At 41.8% G+C, this 19,494-nt stretch overlaps 1 protein-coding gene across 1 annotated transcript in view; it reads left to right on the top strand.

Moving 5' to 3' along the window:
• Positions 1-19,494, top strand: part of UGCG (UDP-glucose ceramide glucosyltransferase) — a 46,291-nt gene that overhangs the window by 9,954 nt on the left and 16,843 nt on the right. Inside the window, exon 2 of the mRNA XM_026672308.2 lies at positions 11,584-11,725. Coding sequence (XP_026528093.1) covers positions 11,584-11,725 — 142 coding nt within the window. The remainder of the gene's footprint in view (positions 1-11,583; positions 11,726-19,494) is intronic.

Genomic DNA, 19,494 nt, shown 5'->3' with positions numbered 1-19,494 from the left:
ACATCTCAATAAGAAAAGCAGAATGTTGATAACTATTCAGTTCAAAATTCCTTTTTCTTTCCTGCAGGATGCCCCAATTTTCCCAGACCATGTATATACAGGTAGTCCCTTAGCAATTGTTTGACCCAAAACAAGGTACTTATGATTGAGATTTGAAGTTCCAATCACCGTACTCCCCAAAGTCATATGATCGCATTTTGAGTGCTTGGCAAACAGATTGCATTTATGGCCACTTGAGGCATCCTGCTGTCATGTGACCCAGTGGTGGGATTCAAATTTTTTTACTACTGGTTCTGTGGGTGTGGCTTGGTGGGCGTGGCAGGCTGCTGTAAAATCTCCAGTCAGAGGTGGTATTAGCTGGTTCTCCGAACTAAAAATTTCCTCTACCGGTTCTTCAGAACTGGTCAGAACCTGCTGAATATCATCTCTGATGTGACCATGATTCCACCCCTGGTTTTTTGTTGTTGTTGTTGTTTGGTGAAACTAGTATGTCTACTTTCTGGCAAAAAACATTATTTGCAGAAAAGGATTTAGTTACCAATTGCAGTATAGTTGGCACAATTTATGATAGTAATTCCAGGTTCAATTACAGTCATAACAGTCTGGATTCAGGCAGGTTACAGTATTAAGAAAGCATTTGTTGCGCTTGTGGGTGATTTTTGGAGGGTTTGGGATGGGGAATCTGTTGGCGGCTTGCAATGCAATTGACCATGGTATCCTTCTGGATTGGCTTCAGGGATTAGGGGTGAGAAGTGCTGTTTTGCAGTGGTTCTCTTCTCCTCCATGCTGCATCGAGAGCCCAGGATGGGTTGACTCCTTCCTATGACGCCGTAGCTGAGTCTGTACTAAGATATAAAAGCCAGCCCCCGGGAGAGACCCCAGGTTTTGACTCAGCTCGTTTCAGTCAGTAGCTGTGTCTCTGAAAGCGTTCTGTTAGATAGCAATCACCAGCTATCTTCAGTACTTTTTTCCTCTCTTCAAGCAGCTCCCAGGGATCTGGGCAGCTGCTCTTCCAGGAGAGCAGGGCTCTCTCTCCTGCAACGTTGGGAGCAGCGTTACCAGAGCTCTGTGCAGGCAAGCTGGGCAGCGTCTGCAGACCTCCCCCACACCTGCAGTTTGGAGTGATCGTAAACACGATTGGCAAACTGATAAGAGCTCAAGCCAGCTGATCGTGTAGCTGGTTGCTGTGTTTTTCCCTTGCTGACTTCGCTCGGGGCTCTGTATAGCTTAAGAAGCGATTCTTCAATCTTGGATCTTGTTTTCCTGGAGTCAGTGGCCATCTTGGATTCAAGCCTTCCACCATGAGGTGAGCGGCCATTTTGTAAGCCCGGGGGCCATTTATACCCTAAGGGGCTTAATAGAAAAATTTCTAAACAGCTTCTTTCCAACGCAAGAGCCTTTATTTTACAAATGGAGCAAGATCAGGCTCTGGCAGAGCTTTCCCCCCCAGTGGAACAATCTCTTAAGCCCAATAGGAGAAAAAGACATAGGCAACGCGCCCAATCAGTCCAGAGGGAGGTGGCTGCTAAAATCAAAGCTAAGGCTCTAGCCCCTAAGAAGGCAATTCAGGCTGAATTGAGGGCAGAGAAGCGCAGACATGCAGCTCTAGAGAGGCAGTTCAACAGAACTATTCAACAGAAGGGAGTGCAACTATAGCATGTTTCAGGTGATACTCGTGGCCCCGAACCAAGCCCTCCCAGGGAAGGAGAAGTTATCTATGAGCCTTTCCATCCTCCATCCTGATCTCCTAAGGCTCTTGCTGTACAGTCAGATCCTCAGGATTTAAGCAGATCTGGGCCTTATTTCCAACAGGCTTCTGTGCCCTATGCTCCTCCCGCTCCCTCCAGGCCTCGAACCTCTCCTCAATCTAGGCCTGAAGCCACCTTCACTCCCACAGCAGCGGGCCTTCGGCCTTCTGCCTCTACCTTTGAGCATGGACCAAGGGATATCCAAGATGTTGTCTCATCAGCCATTAGGCAGGATTGACTGAAGGCTTCAAGCAAATTCTTCAACCTCTGGAAAGGGTTCAGGCCCTTCTCCATTCTCAATCTATAAGTTCCTTGCCTCATCACCCTGATTTACACAGGCCCCAGGACCTCAGGGTCCATTCTTCTCTACCAGAATGGGAGGAGGTTGATGAGGAAGGAAGGCCTTCACCATCTGAACACAGTTACTCCTCTCATTCAGAGTGTGAAGAGGGTGAGATTTTTGACCAAAATCTTTCAGAGGAAGAGGCTTCTCGCCCAGAGCAGACATCCTCTGCATTGGTCTTCAAACCTACTCTCTTCAGACCATTACTCAGCAAGGCCTTGGTCACTGCCAAGCTGTCGCCAGAGGAAGTGGCTCCCGAACCATAAGGAAATCCCTCTGGCCAAGGGGATTCGCTCTTCTCCAAGCCTGTAGTGCATGCAGAGGTTTTGCCTTCTCCCATTTTGTTCCTGGACATGGTCAAGGAACAGTGCGCTTCTCCTTCAGCAGATCCTCGCCCATCTTCTCCAGATAAGCGTTTCTACAATGTCAGCGCAGCTCTGGACAATGCCCTGGCAGTACCTTCTGTTGACATTCCGGTTCTGGCTTCATTCTCATCTTCTGGCACTCCCACGGACCCAGAAGATATCCTGAAACCGGATGATAAACGTTCCGAACAGACCCTAAAGCGCAAATCACCAGGCTGCTGCTTGGGCTGCTCGGGCTTCAACAGCAGCATCCTTCTTCACCAGGGCATCCATACGGTGGCTGCGTCAAATCCAGAATAGATTGCCTGCTTCCGACCTTCGGTCTCACCAAGACCTTAATAAGATTATTGCAGCGGTCGAATTCACTACGAATGCCACTCTCAATTCTGCCAAATTTGCATCCAAGGCCATGGCATCTTCTGTAGCAGCAAGAAGACTTTTATGGCTCCGAAATTGGCAGGCGGAGTCACGCCATAAATGGAAGCTGGTTTCAGTTCCTTTCGCAGGCGATAAGTTTTTTGGCGATGCTCTGGAACCTTATCTCATAGAAACCAGAGATAAATGTAAAATTCTCTCTTCCTCTGGGAAGAAAGCCGACTATCGCCCTGCTCCTTATCGCCCTCCTGCCTTCCGAGCGGAGACCTCATCTCACTTCCCCTGCTCTCACAGGCCATACTCCCAACACCAAGACCAACGGGCGGAAACATCTGGCAGGCAACAACCTTCTGCTGGTAAATGGCCCTTTCGGGGGTAGGGGGTCGTTCCTTCCGTCGCTCTAAGTAATCCCTCATTCTCCCCACCCATCGGAGGTCGCCTAGCCTTCTTTGCCTCCAAATGGGAGGAGTCAACGACGGACGCCTGGGTGCTCAGCACTATTAGGTCAGGGTTACAATTGGACTTCCTAACCCCCCCCCCCAATTTTTTGATCTGTCCTGTGTCTCGGGACATTTCCAGGCAAGCCCTCATGAATCAGGCCATTCAGCACCTTCTTGAAATCAGGGCTATTCAACCTGTTCCCCCATCTCAATGGGGATGTGGGCTTTACTCTCACCTTTTCATCGTTCCCAAAGCCTCGGGGGTGGCGAGCCATCCTGATCTAAAATTTCTCAACCAATTTGTAAAATACAGGTGATTTAAAATGCAGACTCTGCATTCTATTTTAGAGAGCGTTCGGGAGGGCGACCTCCTCTCTTCCATTGATCTCACTGAGGCTTACCTCCACCTCCCAATTTGGCCTCATTATCGCCAGTTTCTCCATTTCTGTTATCAGAATACCCATTACCAGTATCGAGCACTTCCCTTCGGCCTCTCATCAGCTCCAAGGTTCTGGCAGCATTGGTGAGGATCCAATGCTACTTGGATGACATTTTGATTCTTTCCTCTTCCATCCTTGCAGCCCATCGGGATCTCCAAATTACCCTGTCATGTCTCCAGAGCCACGGATTTTCCATCAACACCAAAAAGAGCCAGGTCTCTCCTACAACCAAATTGCAACACTTGGGAGCAGTCATCGATACCATGTTGTGCCAGGTTTTCCTGTCCCCAGCTCGTGGAAAGAGCCTTGCAGAGATCATCAGCCAGATCCAGCAACATCAAATTGTCCCCCTGTCGCTGCTGTCCAAACTTCTGGGGAAGATGGTTTCCTGTATTGGCATTGTCCCGTGGGCTCGGCTCCACTCCCGAGCCCTCCAGTGGTTCCTGCTTCCCTACCAACGAGCAGGAACCAGCCACTCATCCATCAAGGTCCCACTCCCGCCACAAATCCGGAGATCTCTCAATTGGTGGCATTCCCCATCTATTTGGAGGGAACTCCTGGTCAGGGACCCAGACAGGCTAGTGATAACCACCGATGCCAGCCTCCTGGGTTGGGGTTCCCATATGCAGGGCCAGATAGCTCAGGGCGTTTGGTCCAGATCGGAACAGACCCTTCCCATAAATTGGCTAGAGCTCAGAGCTATTTTCCTGGCTCTCAAGCATTTCAGGCAATCAGTGACCGGCTCTCATGTTCTAGTCCTTATGGACAACATGGCCGCAAAGGCTCATGTCAACCAGCACGGGGGGATGAGGTCCAAAGCCCTCATGAGAGAGGCTCTACGGCTGGGGTTATGGGCAGAGAAACACCTGTTATCAATCTCGGCGGATCACATCTCCAGGGTCAACAACTCCCAGGCCGACTGGCTCAGCAGGAGCCTAGTTGACCAGGAAGAATGGTCCATTCCTCCGTCTCTATTCAGGAATCTTTCCCTCAGATTTGGAACACCGGAGGTGTTTCTTTTCTCCACTCCTCAAAACGCCCAAGTCACCAGATTCTTCACCAGGTTTCCTTGCCAGGGAGCGGAGGGGAGCAATGCTCTTCGGTGCAGATGGCCCAAGGGTCTCCTCTCCGCCTTTCCCCCGCTTCCCATCATTCTGGCAGTAATTCGGAAGAGGTTGGAGGAACGTGCGGAGCTCCTCCTCCTGGCACCCTATTGGCCAAGGAGGCCCTGGTTTGTGGACCTGGTCAACCTATCGGTGGCTTCTCCTTGGAGGATCCCTGCCCATCTAATCTCCCTTCACCTGGGGGCCCTGCTCCACCCAGAGCCCCAGTGGTTCAAGCTGACCATGTGGCACTTGAGCGGCAGCGGCTAGAGGAGGCTGATCTTCCAGAAAGGGTCATCCTCACTATCCTGGCTTCTCGCAAACCTTCTACAAGGTGCATCTATGATGCCACCTGGAAGGCTTTTTCCCGATGGTGCCTCAGGGAGGGTCTTTCTCCTGCTTCAGCCCAGTTGGCAGAAGTTCTTAGCTTCCTTCAGCATGGGCTGGAGAAAGGTTTGGCCTCCAACACCTTACGCAGGCAGGTTGTGGCCCTCTCAGTCCTTTCATGGGGTTCGCTTCCTTCCTTATGCCATTCAGTCAGGAGGTTTTTGAAAGGGGCTTCCAACCTGCACCCTCCGGTGGTTCACAGGTATCCTTCCTGGGACCTTCATTTGGTCCTTAATGCCCTTACAAAGCCCCCCTTTGAACCCCTTTGAACAGTGTCTCTCCGTTTCCTGACTCTGAAAGTGGTGTTCCTTGTTGCCATCACTTCTGCCGGGAGGGTTTCCGAGCTTGCTGCTCTTTCCATCAGACAGGACCTTTGTTCCTTTCACGATGATAGGGTTGTCCTCAGTCTGGACCCCTCATTTATTCCAAGGGTTAACACCTGTTTCACAGGTCCCAGGACATTATGTTGCCTGGCTTCTGTCCCCTCCCACACCATGACTTAGAGCAGCAGTGGCACTCGCTAAACGTAGGTAGGGTTCTTAGAATATACATTAAGCGCACTTCCTCCTTCAGGAAGTTGGAAGCCATGTTTGTTTCCTTTTTCCCTTCTCACTTGGGGCACAAGGCCTCTTCTACTACTATTAGCAGGTGGGTCAGATCTTGCATTGAGCAGGCCTACAAAGCTGCGGCCCTTCCAGTTCCCCGAGGTCTGATGGCGCACTCTACCAGAAACGCGGCCACTTCTGCTGCCTGGGCGACCCAAGCATCCTTGGAGGAGATTTGTCGTGCGGCCACATGGACATCCCCGTCTCCTTTCATCAGACACTGCCTTCTGGATGCTTTTGCCTCGGCGACTGCAGCCTTCGGCAGACGGGTGCTTCAACGAGTGGTTCCACAGTCGGTGTGATGAGCCAGACGAGGACCCGCCTGTGGACATGCAAGCTTTGGTATGTCCCATCCTGGGCTCTCGATACAGCATGGAGGAGAATGGGCGTTGGTAGAAGTTACCCTGAACACCCTTTCTATCTATGCTGCGAGAGAGCCCAGCCCCTCCCTTGATTCGTCCGGAGAGGGTAAGTCATATTTCTGTATTTGGGCTTTCAGAGACACCTTTCAGTCTGTCAAGTATCTTCGCCAAAGCTGGGGTCTCTTCCGGAGGCTGGCTTTTATATCTTAGTACAGACTCAGCTAAATGACGTCATAGGAAGGAGTCAACCCATCCTGGGCTCTCTCGCAGCATAGATAGAAAGGGCGTTCACGGTAACTTCTACCAATGCCCATTTCCTATATGGCCAGGCTAGTTTGGTGTTGGGGTAGGGGAGAGAGTTGTAGTCCTACAACCTTAGACTAAGGAGCCCTCAGGGTTTGGATCTCATGGGATCTCTCATGCCTCCCACCCTTAATCCCTGGAGCCAGGTCTGGAAGGATACTATAATCAATGGCTACTGCTGGTAGAGGAAAAAATTGAGTCTGTTATTATTACCTTGCTGTGTATGTGTGTGTATTTGTGTGTATATACATGCTGTGATAAATCCTAGCAAAACATTACTAAAGTTATACAGATGCATAGCTATATGGCTAGGGGTATAGTTAATAGATAAAGATATAGATATATTCTCATTCTGAGACATTGAATGAATTAAGCAGGCTAGCTGCTTGGCAATGTTTCCTGTAACGTGTGTTAAGACAGGGGTCCCCAACCGCCGGTCCGCGGACTGGTACCGGTCCGCGGAACAAGTCTTACCGGCCCGCTGGTTGCTGGGCGCCATCTTTTTTTGGTAAAAAAGTGCTTCCGGTGAGCTTTTCCGGGAGAAAGCTCACCGGAAGCACTTTTCATCAAAAAGATGGCGGCGCTAGCGCTCGGTGAGCTTTTCCGGGTAGAAAGCCATTTCTACCCAAAAAGCTCACCGAAGCGCTGGCGCCGCCATCTTTTTTGACGAAAAAGTGCTTCCGGTGAGGTCACCGGAAGCACTTTTTCGTCAAAAAAAAATGGCGCCCAGTTGATGCCGGTACCGGGCCGCGGCGCCCAGCTGATGCCGGTACCGGGCCGCGGCATCAAAAAGGTTGGGGATCACTGTGTTAAGAGACAATCAGACTATGGCTGTCCAAAAATCCTTTTGCAGTTTCTAAACTGCTTTGTAGCTCCTAGTGTTGTTTTTGAAAAGTTGAATTAAACAGTGCTTGCTTTTTGCAGTTACTTGGACTTGAAGGTGTTCCTGAGGGTAAGGCACTAAAGAGAGAGTAGTAAATGAATGGGCCTGTAAAGCTTACAGAGAAAGAGCTTACTGGAGAAAAGACAAATGCTATTGACTAACCTAAGAGTTTGTATACTATAAAAAGGGCACAGGACTGCCAGCAAGAAGGCCATTGATAGCCTGCTGCCCCAGATGCCCTGCTCTAGCCCTTTGCCTCTTGTCTTTCTCTTTTCCCTGCAAGTTTGGCTGAGGTTTGGGCCTAGTATCTGCCACTTACTTGTCCATCCTTAGGTTGAGGACTTCAGACAAACAGGAAATGGATTGGATTTGGCTGTTGAGCTGTACTTTGCAAATCCCTGGCACAAATCATAAATCTGGCCAGGTACCAAAAGTTGGTGAAGTGGAGAAAAGAGAAGCAGATTCAGCAAAAAGACATGAATGCTCTATGCTGTAAGAAAAAAGCAATTACCAGCCTAGAGAAAAATCAGTCTGTGCTGCAGTTTTACTTTCAGTAAATTAATGTATCTTCTCCATACACTAATCTATTCTTCTTCAAATATTTATTAATAGGACTTAAATGAAGCTCACATTAAATTGTAGGTCACACTACTGTAGGATTCAGATTGTTCTGAAGTGATAAACTTCCTTTCACCTCTGTATGAACTCTCTGTGAATTAGAATGTCCAATAATTAATTAAACTTGTTGATTCCTACCCAAAGGAACCAATATCTATAAATACCTCAAACAGTGGTATTTAGTGTTTCCTTGCTATCCTCTAATGTAGATGGAGTAGTTTATCAGATTTGGATTCAGTATCTGTGGCTAAAATTGATAAAAACCTGCTGCTGGGGTTTTTTCTTCTACTATTATGTTTTAATGCACATACTGTTAATATTTATTTTATTTATTTATCTTGTCAAGCGATTATTAGATAACAGGTATAAGTATAAACATGGTTATGAATACATGAAATGGATACATATAAGAAAAAAAAGAAGCAATAGGACAGGGACGGTAGGCATGTTGGTGCGCTTATGCACACCCTCTACAAAGAGAAAGCTTTCCAATAATATAAAATAGGCAACTGCTTAAATTGCTACAGCAGGTAAGATAAAGAACAAATGGAAAAAAAGTAGAAAATAAACCTATATTTTGTGCAGGAAGGTCTACAGCCTGACATTAGACCTACAGATGTAGATGTTTCCAGGTTCAGTCCTGGGCATCTGCAAATAGAGCTATAAAATAATTTATAGTGAGCTAGATAGACCTGTGAGTGTAAAACAGGCAGTTTAGTATATATTTTTAAAGAGATATATCTTAATTAAAATGAAATTTTGTTTCATACTTAGAGAAATTGCTTTTCAGCATTATTTTACATCAAGTGGAAAATAAAATCATCAGTTGGAATAAGTGTACAAAATAGCTTGCTTATGGCAAAAGAGTTAAGAAATATAATTATGGAGCCCTGGCAGATGAGAATTGCTAAGAGAACAGGATTCAGTTTTGGAGAAAATAAATCTTTAGTTAAGTATGGGTTGTCTGCTAGGTATGTGGGAAAGTGCTTTCTCTAACAGACTTGCAGAGTGTTATAAGGAAGAAATGTCATCACCTCAGGGTACCAAAGACTACATTTAATTAGTTGAAAGGAAAAGTATTCTACTGATGTTCAAGAGCTAGTACAAATTATCAGAGGTTACCAGTTCTGATATGGATTGATTATGATTAATATTAGTATAAATTATTAGTATATAAAACAATGCATATTGCTCATTTGGATGTTGCTTAGTTGTAACTGGCCTGTAATTTTTCTTCTAAATATAGGAATCATTATATGCCTGGGAAACTGGCTAAGGTGAAACCTGAGATAAAAATAGCTGTTTTTAACTATCCAGTCTCCTAACCTGGCATCTGCCAGTTGAATTGGATTACTACACCTCCAAGCCAGCATGGAAATGGCTGGAATGAAAAAGACTGATACAATCAGTTACAATCAATTTGGTGTCTGTAGCTTCCTCCACTTTCATGTTTGTAAATGTAATATACTGCAGCATGTGGATGTAGTTTCAGACGCTCCAATGCAGTAGGGGCACAATCTCTGCCTCAAGAATTTGAGTAAAACTCCACTTAAGCTAAAAAGAGAAGAGCACACCAATCTAGTTCTGAAAAAGATTTTTGGTTGGCCAAGAGAAATTAAGATTGTTAGTTGTTTGCCTAATTTCCATCTAGAGTACATAAATAGTGCAATTTTTGATGTGTGAAATGTGGCCAAGCTCATTCTAGTATTCTCAGTAATTGTTCTTTTAGCATGGATATGTGATTTATATGGAAATAAAAAATACAGGTCTCCAAACGGCGCTTCCCCTAAACAAAACTGTCTGGCAAGTTATAAACTTGTGAAGAAGGCTAAAGAGAGAGCTGGATTACAATCAAACCTGTACACGACAAATTGATTCCTGTTTCGGTCAATGGAGTAACGAAATCACTGCCTGTCTCGCACGCGGCTGAGCAAAAAACTGGGGAACGCTGAGGAGAAGTCACGTGGAGGAGGAGGAGCGTTCCATAAATCAAGCTCAGCCTACCAATGCAGAGACTGAAGCACCTCCCACTACTGGATGCTCTGAACAGCTCATAGGAGAACTTCCAGTTGAACTTAACACCTGCTCTATGTAATTTCCTTGGCAGAAATATTGAAATAGTTTTCACTGTTGTCTTCCAAGATTTATTTCACCTTCTCAGTCTACACCAGGGGTGCCAAACTCATATTGTAACGGCAGCATCATGTGACATACCGGGACTTTTTTTCCCCTTTGCTAAACCGGGCATGTGTGTGGCCAGTACCTGATGCATCTGGCCCGTGGGTGGGAGTTTAACAGCCCTGGTCTAGACTGCATTTCCTGGTAGTCTCCAACTCAAATACTAATTATATACAATCCTGCTTATATTTTGGGAAACTAATCAATAATAGTTGGGTTGAAATATTATGCCTCAATCATGTATGTGTATATTATAAGCAAGCACCTGTAGTATTGTAAAGTTAATATACAAACGCTCACATACACACATCAATATTTGTATACATATACATACATACACATATACACAAATCTTTGTGATAAAAGTTGAACATCAATATAAATTTTATAAGTGTAAGCTATTCTTTGTGGTACTGTTGCATTCATTGTTCATATTTGCAGGAAGTGCTAAATAGATATGTTTAATACATTCATTCTAATTAAATTTAAAATACCTCAGTTTTGAATGCAAAATAGTTTCCTTGAGGGAATACAAGATATTTTTTGGCATTTTGGAAGTGTTTTGAGCTCAAGGTATTCTGAACAACACAATCTGTTCATATTAAAATGAAGTGTTTCAACTTTGAAGTTGTTTGTTTTGAAATGTTCTATACATTCTTGATGCTAAACCACTATTCTATCAATTGCTCATGATTACTGTTACAATGAAATTGTAGTTCATATTGCATATTTTATTTTTTGTTGATATGTTTGCTGAAGTAATGCATGGAATTCATTTTTGAAGCATAGACATTTTTTTGGAAATGATTTTTTCTAAACATCTGGTAAACATACATTTAGTTATATAAAAAAAAGAAATCTCCAGACTCTGAAAAAGAGGGATGGATAGGGTTTAATGATTAACGTGAATTGAATAGATTTGTTCTGTAGCAGAAAATTCCCTGTTTGGATTTATTTTGAGTTAAATATGACAATGAGGGATTTTTCTCAGGATTGTTGGAGTGAATAAAGTACTTAATATCTATCTTTTTGTCTATTTTGCCTTTTTGTCATGTTAATTTTTGAGACTGGAGATTAGAAGTGTCAGTATTTTGAAGTGTCTCTCAAACATAGACTGCTACAATAAAATAAAAATATTTGACCTATTCATTTCTTTCTTTCATCTTCAGGACATTAGTGCAATCAGAAATATGGAATGGATGTGAAAGTATCAATGTTTTGACTTACAGCTTTATTACATATTTTTGCATGAGGTTTCCTTTAATGTTTTTTGTATCTTAGTTACAGTAGATCTGTATGCTTAAAAGTTACTACTGCATTTTTCCTCCACAATGAAACTGTGACAAGGCAAACATTAATATTTGCATAGGAGTGTTTAATGTTTAATTATCATTTTACTTTTGCATTTCTTAAATGGCACTTTTTTCTTTTAGGCACCTACAACTCAACAAGAAAGCAACAGATAAACAACCATATAGCAAGCTTCCAGGTGTTTCACTTTTGAAGCCTTTAAAGGGTGTTGATGCTAACCTTATTAACAACTTGGAAACCTTCTTTGAATTGGATTATCCCAAAGTATGTATCAAAGTGCTTTTTAATGAACAAAAAATATAGCATTCTGTGTTTTTGTTATCGTGATCAATAAAATATTTTAATGTATGATAGAGACCCAGTTTGGTGCAGTTTTTAAAGCATCAGGCTACAACTGAAGACCATGAATTATAGTTGCACCTTAGGCACAAAGCCAGCTGAGCAATCTTGGGCCAATCCTCTCTCTCAGTCCTAGGAAGGCTAAGGCAATCCATTTCTGAAAAACATTGAGAAAAAAAACCTGGAGGGACTTGTCCAGTGAGTCACCGGGGTAAACACTAATTCAAAGGCACAAAAAACAAACCAAATAACCACAGGGGGATATAATTTAACAATATCTTCAGGACGACAGCTTCGCCAGTGATTCCTGAGATGAATATTCATTTCTTTCCTGTTAATTGGCTTCATATATAATTAGCATCATATATTTAATATACATGAGGTTACAAGGTATTTCTAATTTTGAAATAATTGGTAGTATTATACTATGATCATAAACTCATAAATTAAGCCAATTATGCTCATAAATAAGAGGACCCCAGTGGCACAGGGGTAAAATGTGGTATTTGCTGCCAAACTCTACCCGCAGTCTGGAATTTGATCCTGACAGGCCTCAAGGTTGTCTCAGCCTTCCATTCTTCTGAGGTTGGTAAAACAAGAACCCAGATTGTTGGGGGCAATATGCTGGCATTGTAAACCACCCAAAGAGTGCTGTAAAGGGCTATGGGGTGATATATAAGCCTAAATACTATTGCTATTAACTTCAGGATGCCAGTTTTCAGAATAATTCAGAGGACAAAGGAAGGAGAAATCAATTTTTCAACAATTATTATAAGATTTGTAACCCTTTCTCTATTGCTGAAGGCAGCAAAAGTATATAATACTCCTCTGTCTTACTTTTCCTCACAGTAACAATTCTGTGAAATGGATTGGGCTGAGAAAGAGTGATTGGCCTGAAGTCATCTAGCTATCTTTCATGACCAAGAGAGGACTAGAACTCATAGTTTCTTACACCAAACTGGCTCTCAGTACTGTATTTTTTTCCTTTTATTATAATGTTACAAACCTTGATACATAGTTGATTCATAATCATTTCAAAATATAAGCAGTCTAATATTTAGAAAGCTTCAAAATTAAGAAAGTAAAATTTTTATTTGAGGACCATTTTCCTCAATGAATAAATGAACAATATAATGTTTTTCCAAAGTATTTATTGTGTACTACACTTGTACAAAATAATATAGTTTCTCTCTTCATCACAGAAGGTAAAAACAATTTTAATAGTTTATCCCTTGTCTCTGAATAAAACATAATCTCCCTTCTCTCCATAGCTCATCTCTGGGAAAATCAAAATGCTATGTTGTGGGCAACCAGATATAACTATTTTCTTCATAAACTGTTTTCTTCTTATAGCTTATTTCTTAGATAAAGAAAAAAAAGTCCAAATGCTCTGTCAATCAGTCTTTATCCATAAAAGTCCAGTAAGGACAACCAGATAGAACTATTTTCTTTTTAAAAAACCGGATTGAACAAGTCAATCTCGTAAATCTTCTCTGATTTTTTTAAAAATATTCTTTGATTTCTTCAAAAAATGTCCCAGAGGTAATTTATTGTTCATCTGTTTCAAAGTAAAAAAAATTTAGGATTTAACAGATTTTTCTTGTATCTGAGAAGAGGGTGTGTTTTTTGTGTGAATTCAGAAGAATTTTTTTTATCCAAATCAGTTCTTGATTTAGTGTCTGTTCATCTTCTTTACGTAATAAGTTACCTATCAGACCTATTCGTTTTATGAATCCACATTAATTTAAACATCCATTGATGAATGTATCTTTCTCCAGATGAGCTGTTCAGAGCATCCAGGCATGGGAGGTGCTTCCTTCCCTTGTCCGATAGCATTTTCTAATATCTAATTCATGAACAATGACTGAAACAATATTTCCAAAGCTGCTTTTGTCATGCCAAAAACAGGAGCAACAAAATAATATATTTATTGTAGGATATCATGAAACAGGTTACATTATACGAATAGTTTTTAAAAGAAATACCCAAAACATATGAGAGAAAGGGGGAAAAAAAACCTTGAAACTTGTTTTTAAAGACAGAACTATGTCTTGATTAAATATTAAGCCTTTATATTATGTTGCTAGCAAGCCAATGTATACGGAGAGAAAGAACACGTATTCTTCCAGGCTATTTTCCCGTCATAATGTAATAATTTATTGTACCCCGTATTTGATAAATCCATAGATCTTCATGTATTGATAAATGTTAGTATACATTCTACCACATATTAACATCTTTAAGTCCATTTTTCTGATACCGTATCATGAACTAAAAATGATATTGGGCCAACCATTTAATATATATAAACATCCTCCATCCTTTTTCATTACCAGTATAATAAAATTTACAGCGCACCTTTTTAATTATTCTCTGATATATCAATAATTATGAAAAAATACAGAATTAATCTAAATATGAGATAATCAGAAACATATTTAATATTGTTTAAGATAGTTAATTTTATATTGCATCCTTTAAAAAATAGCATTTTAGAAAAGTGGATCATTTAAAGATTTTTTTAATGTGAATATACATATTTTTGTAAAGTTAGTACCTTTAGACAATTTATCACATGTCCTATATATACACATTATCCCTTCCATTTTTGGCATGTTTATTTTTTATTATCATTTTTACATTGAGCAAGTAATGTATGTAAAATAATAATATTTTAAAATCTTGCGTATTTGTGGAATCTTTCCCTGCAGTGCGAAGAAGATAAATACTGTTCAGAAGCTAAGCTTTATACTGAATCTTACAAAAGAGCCTTTTAACAAATACAAATGGAATTTCACTGTGGTTAATTCTGGGCTATTCCTTGTGTCCTTTAAACTATTTTTTCTTTGTGTTTGTGTCAGATACAACTTTGTCTTTTGTTCCATACGAAAAAGAGATAATCTTCCTCCTGATTTCTGCATGATAGTGAAAAAAAGTATTACTATTTCTATTTCCTGGATTTCTATTCCCTGGATTTCAGTTCTACAGTATATATAATGTCATATGTCAGGAACCAATTTCTGTTGATTGAATTTCAGTTATTTGTGTTCAAAACTTTTGTTTCATTTGTTAATCTAGCAGGGAAGAAATAGTTTGCTAAGTCCAGAAGGTTGTATGGCATTCTTGAGAAATTTAGGAGATTCAGACTATGTGAAAGTATGCTTGAAACAAGGGGCAAGTGTTGTGTTTTCCCAAATGATTTTGAGAAAAAATGGGTTTCCTGGACTTCTTGGCACTCTTTTATACTATCATTCCTGGTATTCTTCTAGGTATACACTGAGTTGGGTGTGAGGAAACACTAGTGGTCAGATCAGGGGGTTCTGCTCTGATATGACGGGCCATTTCCAGGAAGTAGTGCATGGAATTATTGCTAATACCTTTGAGTGATTTGTATGCTCTCTGCTCTCAAAGGATCTGAGTGTCTGACAACCAAAAAGAAATCTTAGACTAAAATACAACCCTGAAAAATAATAAATAAGCCCAAATGTAATATAAACTGAATTAATGGCAATATTCAAACTATCAACAATAGACAAAGTCATGCACCTCCTAGTTTCAGGACTTCATCACAGTATGCCCTCCTCTTCCTCTGCTACATGGAACAGACAAAATTTAGCTGGAATTTCAAAACATGGGGGCAGTAGTCAAGAATTCCAGCTTTCAGAATCTCACCAAGATTCTTATGTAGGTGAGACTCAGAGGCAGTTGAGCCAAGGCAGTCCTATAGAGAATCCAGTCTAGAGCCATGTAGAGCTTTAAATATGACAATCAGCTCTTTGAAAGTGGGACGGAGTGAGGAAAGGGAGGAGGGAGAAAAGAAGATGAGTATATGTGTAGAAATAAAAATAAATATTGATATCAAAAGAACTGATATCAAGTTCTTTTTTCTTTTTTGCCTAGTAGATGCAGTCAGGGCAGTGGAAGTCAATGTTTGGAAATGATAATGGATGGTACAAGGATGAACAAATACAATATTTAATTCAAATAAAATGGATATATAGTTAGGTGATTACTCAATCGGCTGAATGATGTTCAAGTTTCTGGAAAGTTTTAAACTTCCTTTTAATATCATGGTTCATTTGGAGAGATTTTTTTTTATCATACTGTAAATTCAGATTCTAAAACTACTATGGCTCAAATAATCTTGTATTAATTTCAACTGATATTTCAGGTGCAACCACATCAACCTGAACATTGCTGGTCTGTCATTCTCACTTTGGAAATCTTTAAGAATGTAGTATATGAGATTGACTTTTAAAGACTACTTGGAAATTATAATTGGTTCCAAACAAAGCACAAGACAATAATAATTATAGTGATTCCTAGCCTAATTTCCAGGCTCATTGCACAGTGTTGTGAGTTTAATATTTAAAACCAGGGGTGGGATTCACTGGTTCAGGCCTGTTCGAGTGAACTGGATGTAGTTCCAAAGACCAGCTAGCCCCCTCACCCCCCCAACCCTACCCTCCCAAGAGTCCCCACACTCCTGGTTCTGGCTCCCAGGTAAGTGCAGGGAAGCTTGCTAGGCCCAAAATGGGGTACGGAGGGGTGCAATGTGCTCCCCATGTCCCGTTTTGGCTCTCCTGAGGCTACAGGGAGGCTTTCTAGGGCCAAAATGGGGCAGGGGGTGTGGTGCCCCCCCGCACCCTATTTTGGTTCCCAGGAGGCTCCAGGGAGGCTTACTAGCCCCAAAATGGGGCGCGGGGGGTGCAGAGAAAGAAAGGGAGAGAAGGGAGAAAGAAAAAGGAAGGGAGGGAAGAGAAAAATAAAGGGAAGGAAGGGAGAAAGAGGGAGGGAAGGGAGAAAGAAAGAGGGAGAGAAAGGGAAGGAAGGGAAGAAGAAAGAGGGAGAGGGGAGAAAGAAGTAAAGGGAGGAAGGGAAGGAAGCAAGAAAGGGAGGGGAGAAAGAAAGAAAAAGGGAGGGAAGAGAGAAAGGGAAGGAAAAGTGAATGAGATATGGATGGAGGGAGGGAGGGAGGGAGAGGAAAAGGAGAGGAAGGAAGGACCACAAACCCTGGCGTTAGATGCAGCTTCAGAGGATGCTTTGAAACAGCACAGCGCAATGCAGGGCTGGAAGGTACCTCAGAGTCATCTAGTCCAACCCCCTGCTCCAAGAGCATTGTTAAAGTGAGTTTCTCTCTTTTGATCCACCCAGTCACGTGACCACCTAGTCACGCCAACAGAGCCAGTTATTAAAAATTTGAATCCCACCCCTGTTTAAAATTCTAAATGGCTTAAGGCTAAGCTGTCTGGAAGATCACCATCTGTATATATATCTATATATGAATAAGATTCAGAGATGAATTATATATATATATATAATATTATATATATAATATAATATAATATAATATAATATAATATAATATAATATAATATAATATAATATAATATAATATAATATAATATAATATAATATAATATAATATAATATAATATATATAATATACACACATACATACACACATACATTAATATAGATTTAATATATAATAATATAATATATATATACACGGATTTCGGTACAGGTATGTAGGTCTAGGTGTGTTCGGGTCTTTTCCCGTGTAAGATTAAGAGTATCTTGGCGACGTTTCGGCGAGGTCCCACTTGCCATCCTCAGGCTGGTGCTTTCGGCTTCGTGCCAGTGCAAGCAGTGTGTGATTGGAGCTGCCGTCTCTCTATAAATACTGGTGGGGGGGCTGGTGTGCTGTGCTGGTTGGCTGTGCTGCTGCCTCTTGATTGGTTGATGGAGTTGATGTTGGTATAATGGGCTGTGTGATGGCCTTGTGAGTTTTGTTGTGGAGATATCCTGGATCTTGTGCTTTAATCTCCTGGGTCGTTTGTGTTTTGATCTCTTTTCCATGGAAGAAAAGAATAAGTACCTGCCTGGATGAACACAAAAATGCAGTAAAAAAGCTGGAACATACTTCCTCACTAGTCCAACACATGAAAGCCACAGGTCATAGCATTGACTTCAATGGCACCAAAACCATAGCCACTATAGAAAACCCCAGCTACAGAATTATCAGAGAAGCCATAGAGATTGAAAAAAGACCTGAAAGCATGAATAGAAGAGATGACTCCACCAGACTGTCAATTATCTGGAAGCCTGCACTCTCAAACAAAAAAATCTCCACACCACAAGCCAGGCAAACACCTGGGCACAAACAGACCCACCCTGATACCACCAGCTCAAACACACCCCAACCAGGCACCCAGATGAAACCTAGCTTCCTAATAAATGATAGCCGTCCGTTTACTCGGAGCCAAGCCGCACTAAAAGCCTCCAATACAGGAAACACAATGTTGCCAGCCAATCAAGACAAAAAAAAAAAGCTACAAAACAGACAGAAGATATTAGAAACACCAATCAAGCAGGACACAGCAAACTCCAAGACCAATAAACACAGACCAAGACTCCCAACCAATCAGGATGAAGAAAAAACCATTCTGGCCCAGCAGTAGGCTAGCACCAAATTTAAAACAGAAACGGCTGTGAAAGCCTGACTCACAGATGAACACAATACAGAAGCCTGATGATGGCAGATGAGATTCTGCCGAAACATTGCTACAACTTTAAAAGCACAACTATAATGACGTGGGAAAATACCCGAACAAAGCTGAATAACATACATACATACATACATACATACATACATACATACATACATACATACATACATGCTGTTCTGTCTCGCCTTTCCTCTTTCCCAAAATATGAAAGAGTACAAACTCACACCAACACAGGCAGGCAAGCTGGCTCGGACTTCACAGAGTTAAGTCTTTGGAACTGATAATATTCTTGGCATTTCCACATGTCCTGCCTGCCAAGTCCAAACTGATGAAGTTTTACTCACAGAAAATCACAAGGCAGTCCACAAAAATAGTCACGAAGAAAATCTGAAGTAAGGTTAAACTTTGTCCCGTAGAAAGTTTCAGGAGAAAACACACCCACTTTTATCCCCTGTGGGGTGTGGCTCAATGACTCAGCTCACTCTCTGACCCTCCCGTGCCTCCTATGTTGCTGCTTACGTTTCTCCCTGCGACGCTGCTTAGAATCGAGCCAACACTCTTCCTCTTTACTCCCTGTCAGGGGCTGCTCCGATATGCCTTCCTCCTGATTAATCTCAGGCTGTTCCTCTTGGTTGTCTGATGGAACCTGAGGCATTATCAGGGAGGAAGGTCCTGGGGAGGAAGGCATTCCCAATTCCTCCTCCTCATCTTCCAGGTCATCTTCCTCTGACAGCATAGCCTCGGGAATCGGGACCACAACACACACACACACACACACACACACACACACACACACACATGAATCTCATTCATCTCTGAATCTTAAGTCTTGTTGGAGACATTGTTCCATATGTGGCAAGCAAAGTGAAGTATTTAGCTTGTAAAAAGAGAAAGTCTTATCAGTTTGCAATTATTTTGAAAGCTGCTGGATGTCTTTATACTCATAGCATGTGATAAAACATGTTGAAATTACATTAGTTTGATCTTATCTTCATGGTGGACCTGTTAGAATCTCATGATATTGTAGCAGTATAAAGTTTAATCTGGTTTCTGTTAGTAGTCATCTTTTTATATGGGAAAAAAGTGCGTAGTTTATCCAATTCGATTCTAAGCTACCTTGTGTTTTTGAAGTGCATAAATACTTTGATTGATAGCAAGCAGGATTAAAGAAAAACATACAGT

The sequence above is a fragment of the Notechis scutatus genome, chromosome 2 (assembly GCF_049901735.1).
Source record: "Notechis scutatus isolate UNSWTSFEM ecotype Mainland chromosome 2, rNotScu1.2, whole genome shotgun sequence".
In the NCBI taxonomy this organism is placed as follows: Eukaryota; Metazoa; Chordata; class Lepidosauria; order Squamata; family Elapidae; genus Notechis; species Notechis scutatus.
This window is presented reverse-complemented; position numbering and strand designations above follow the sequence as displayed.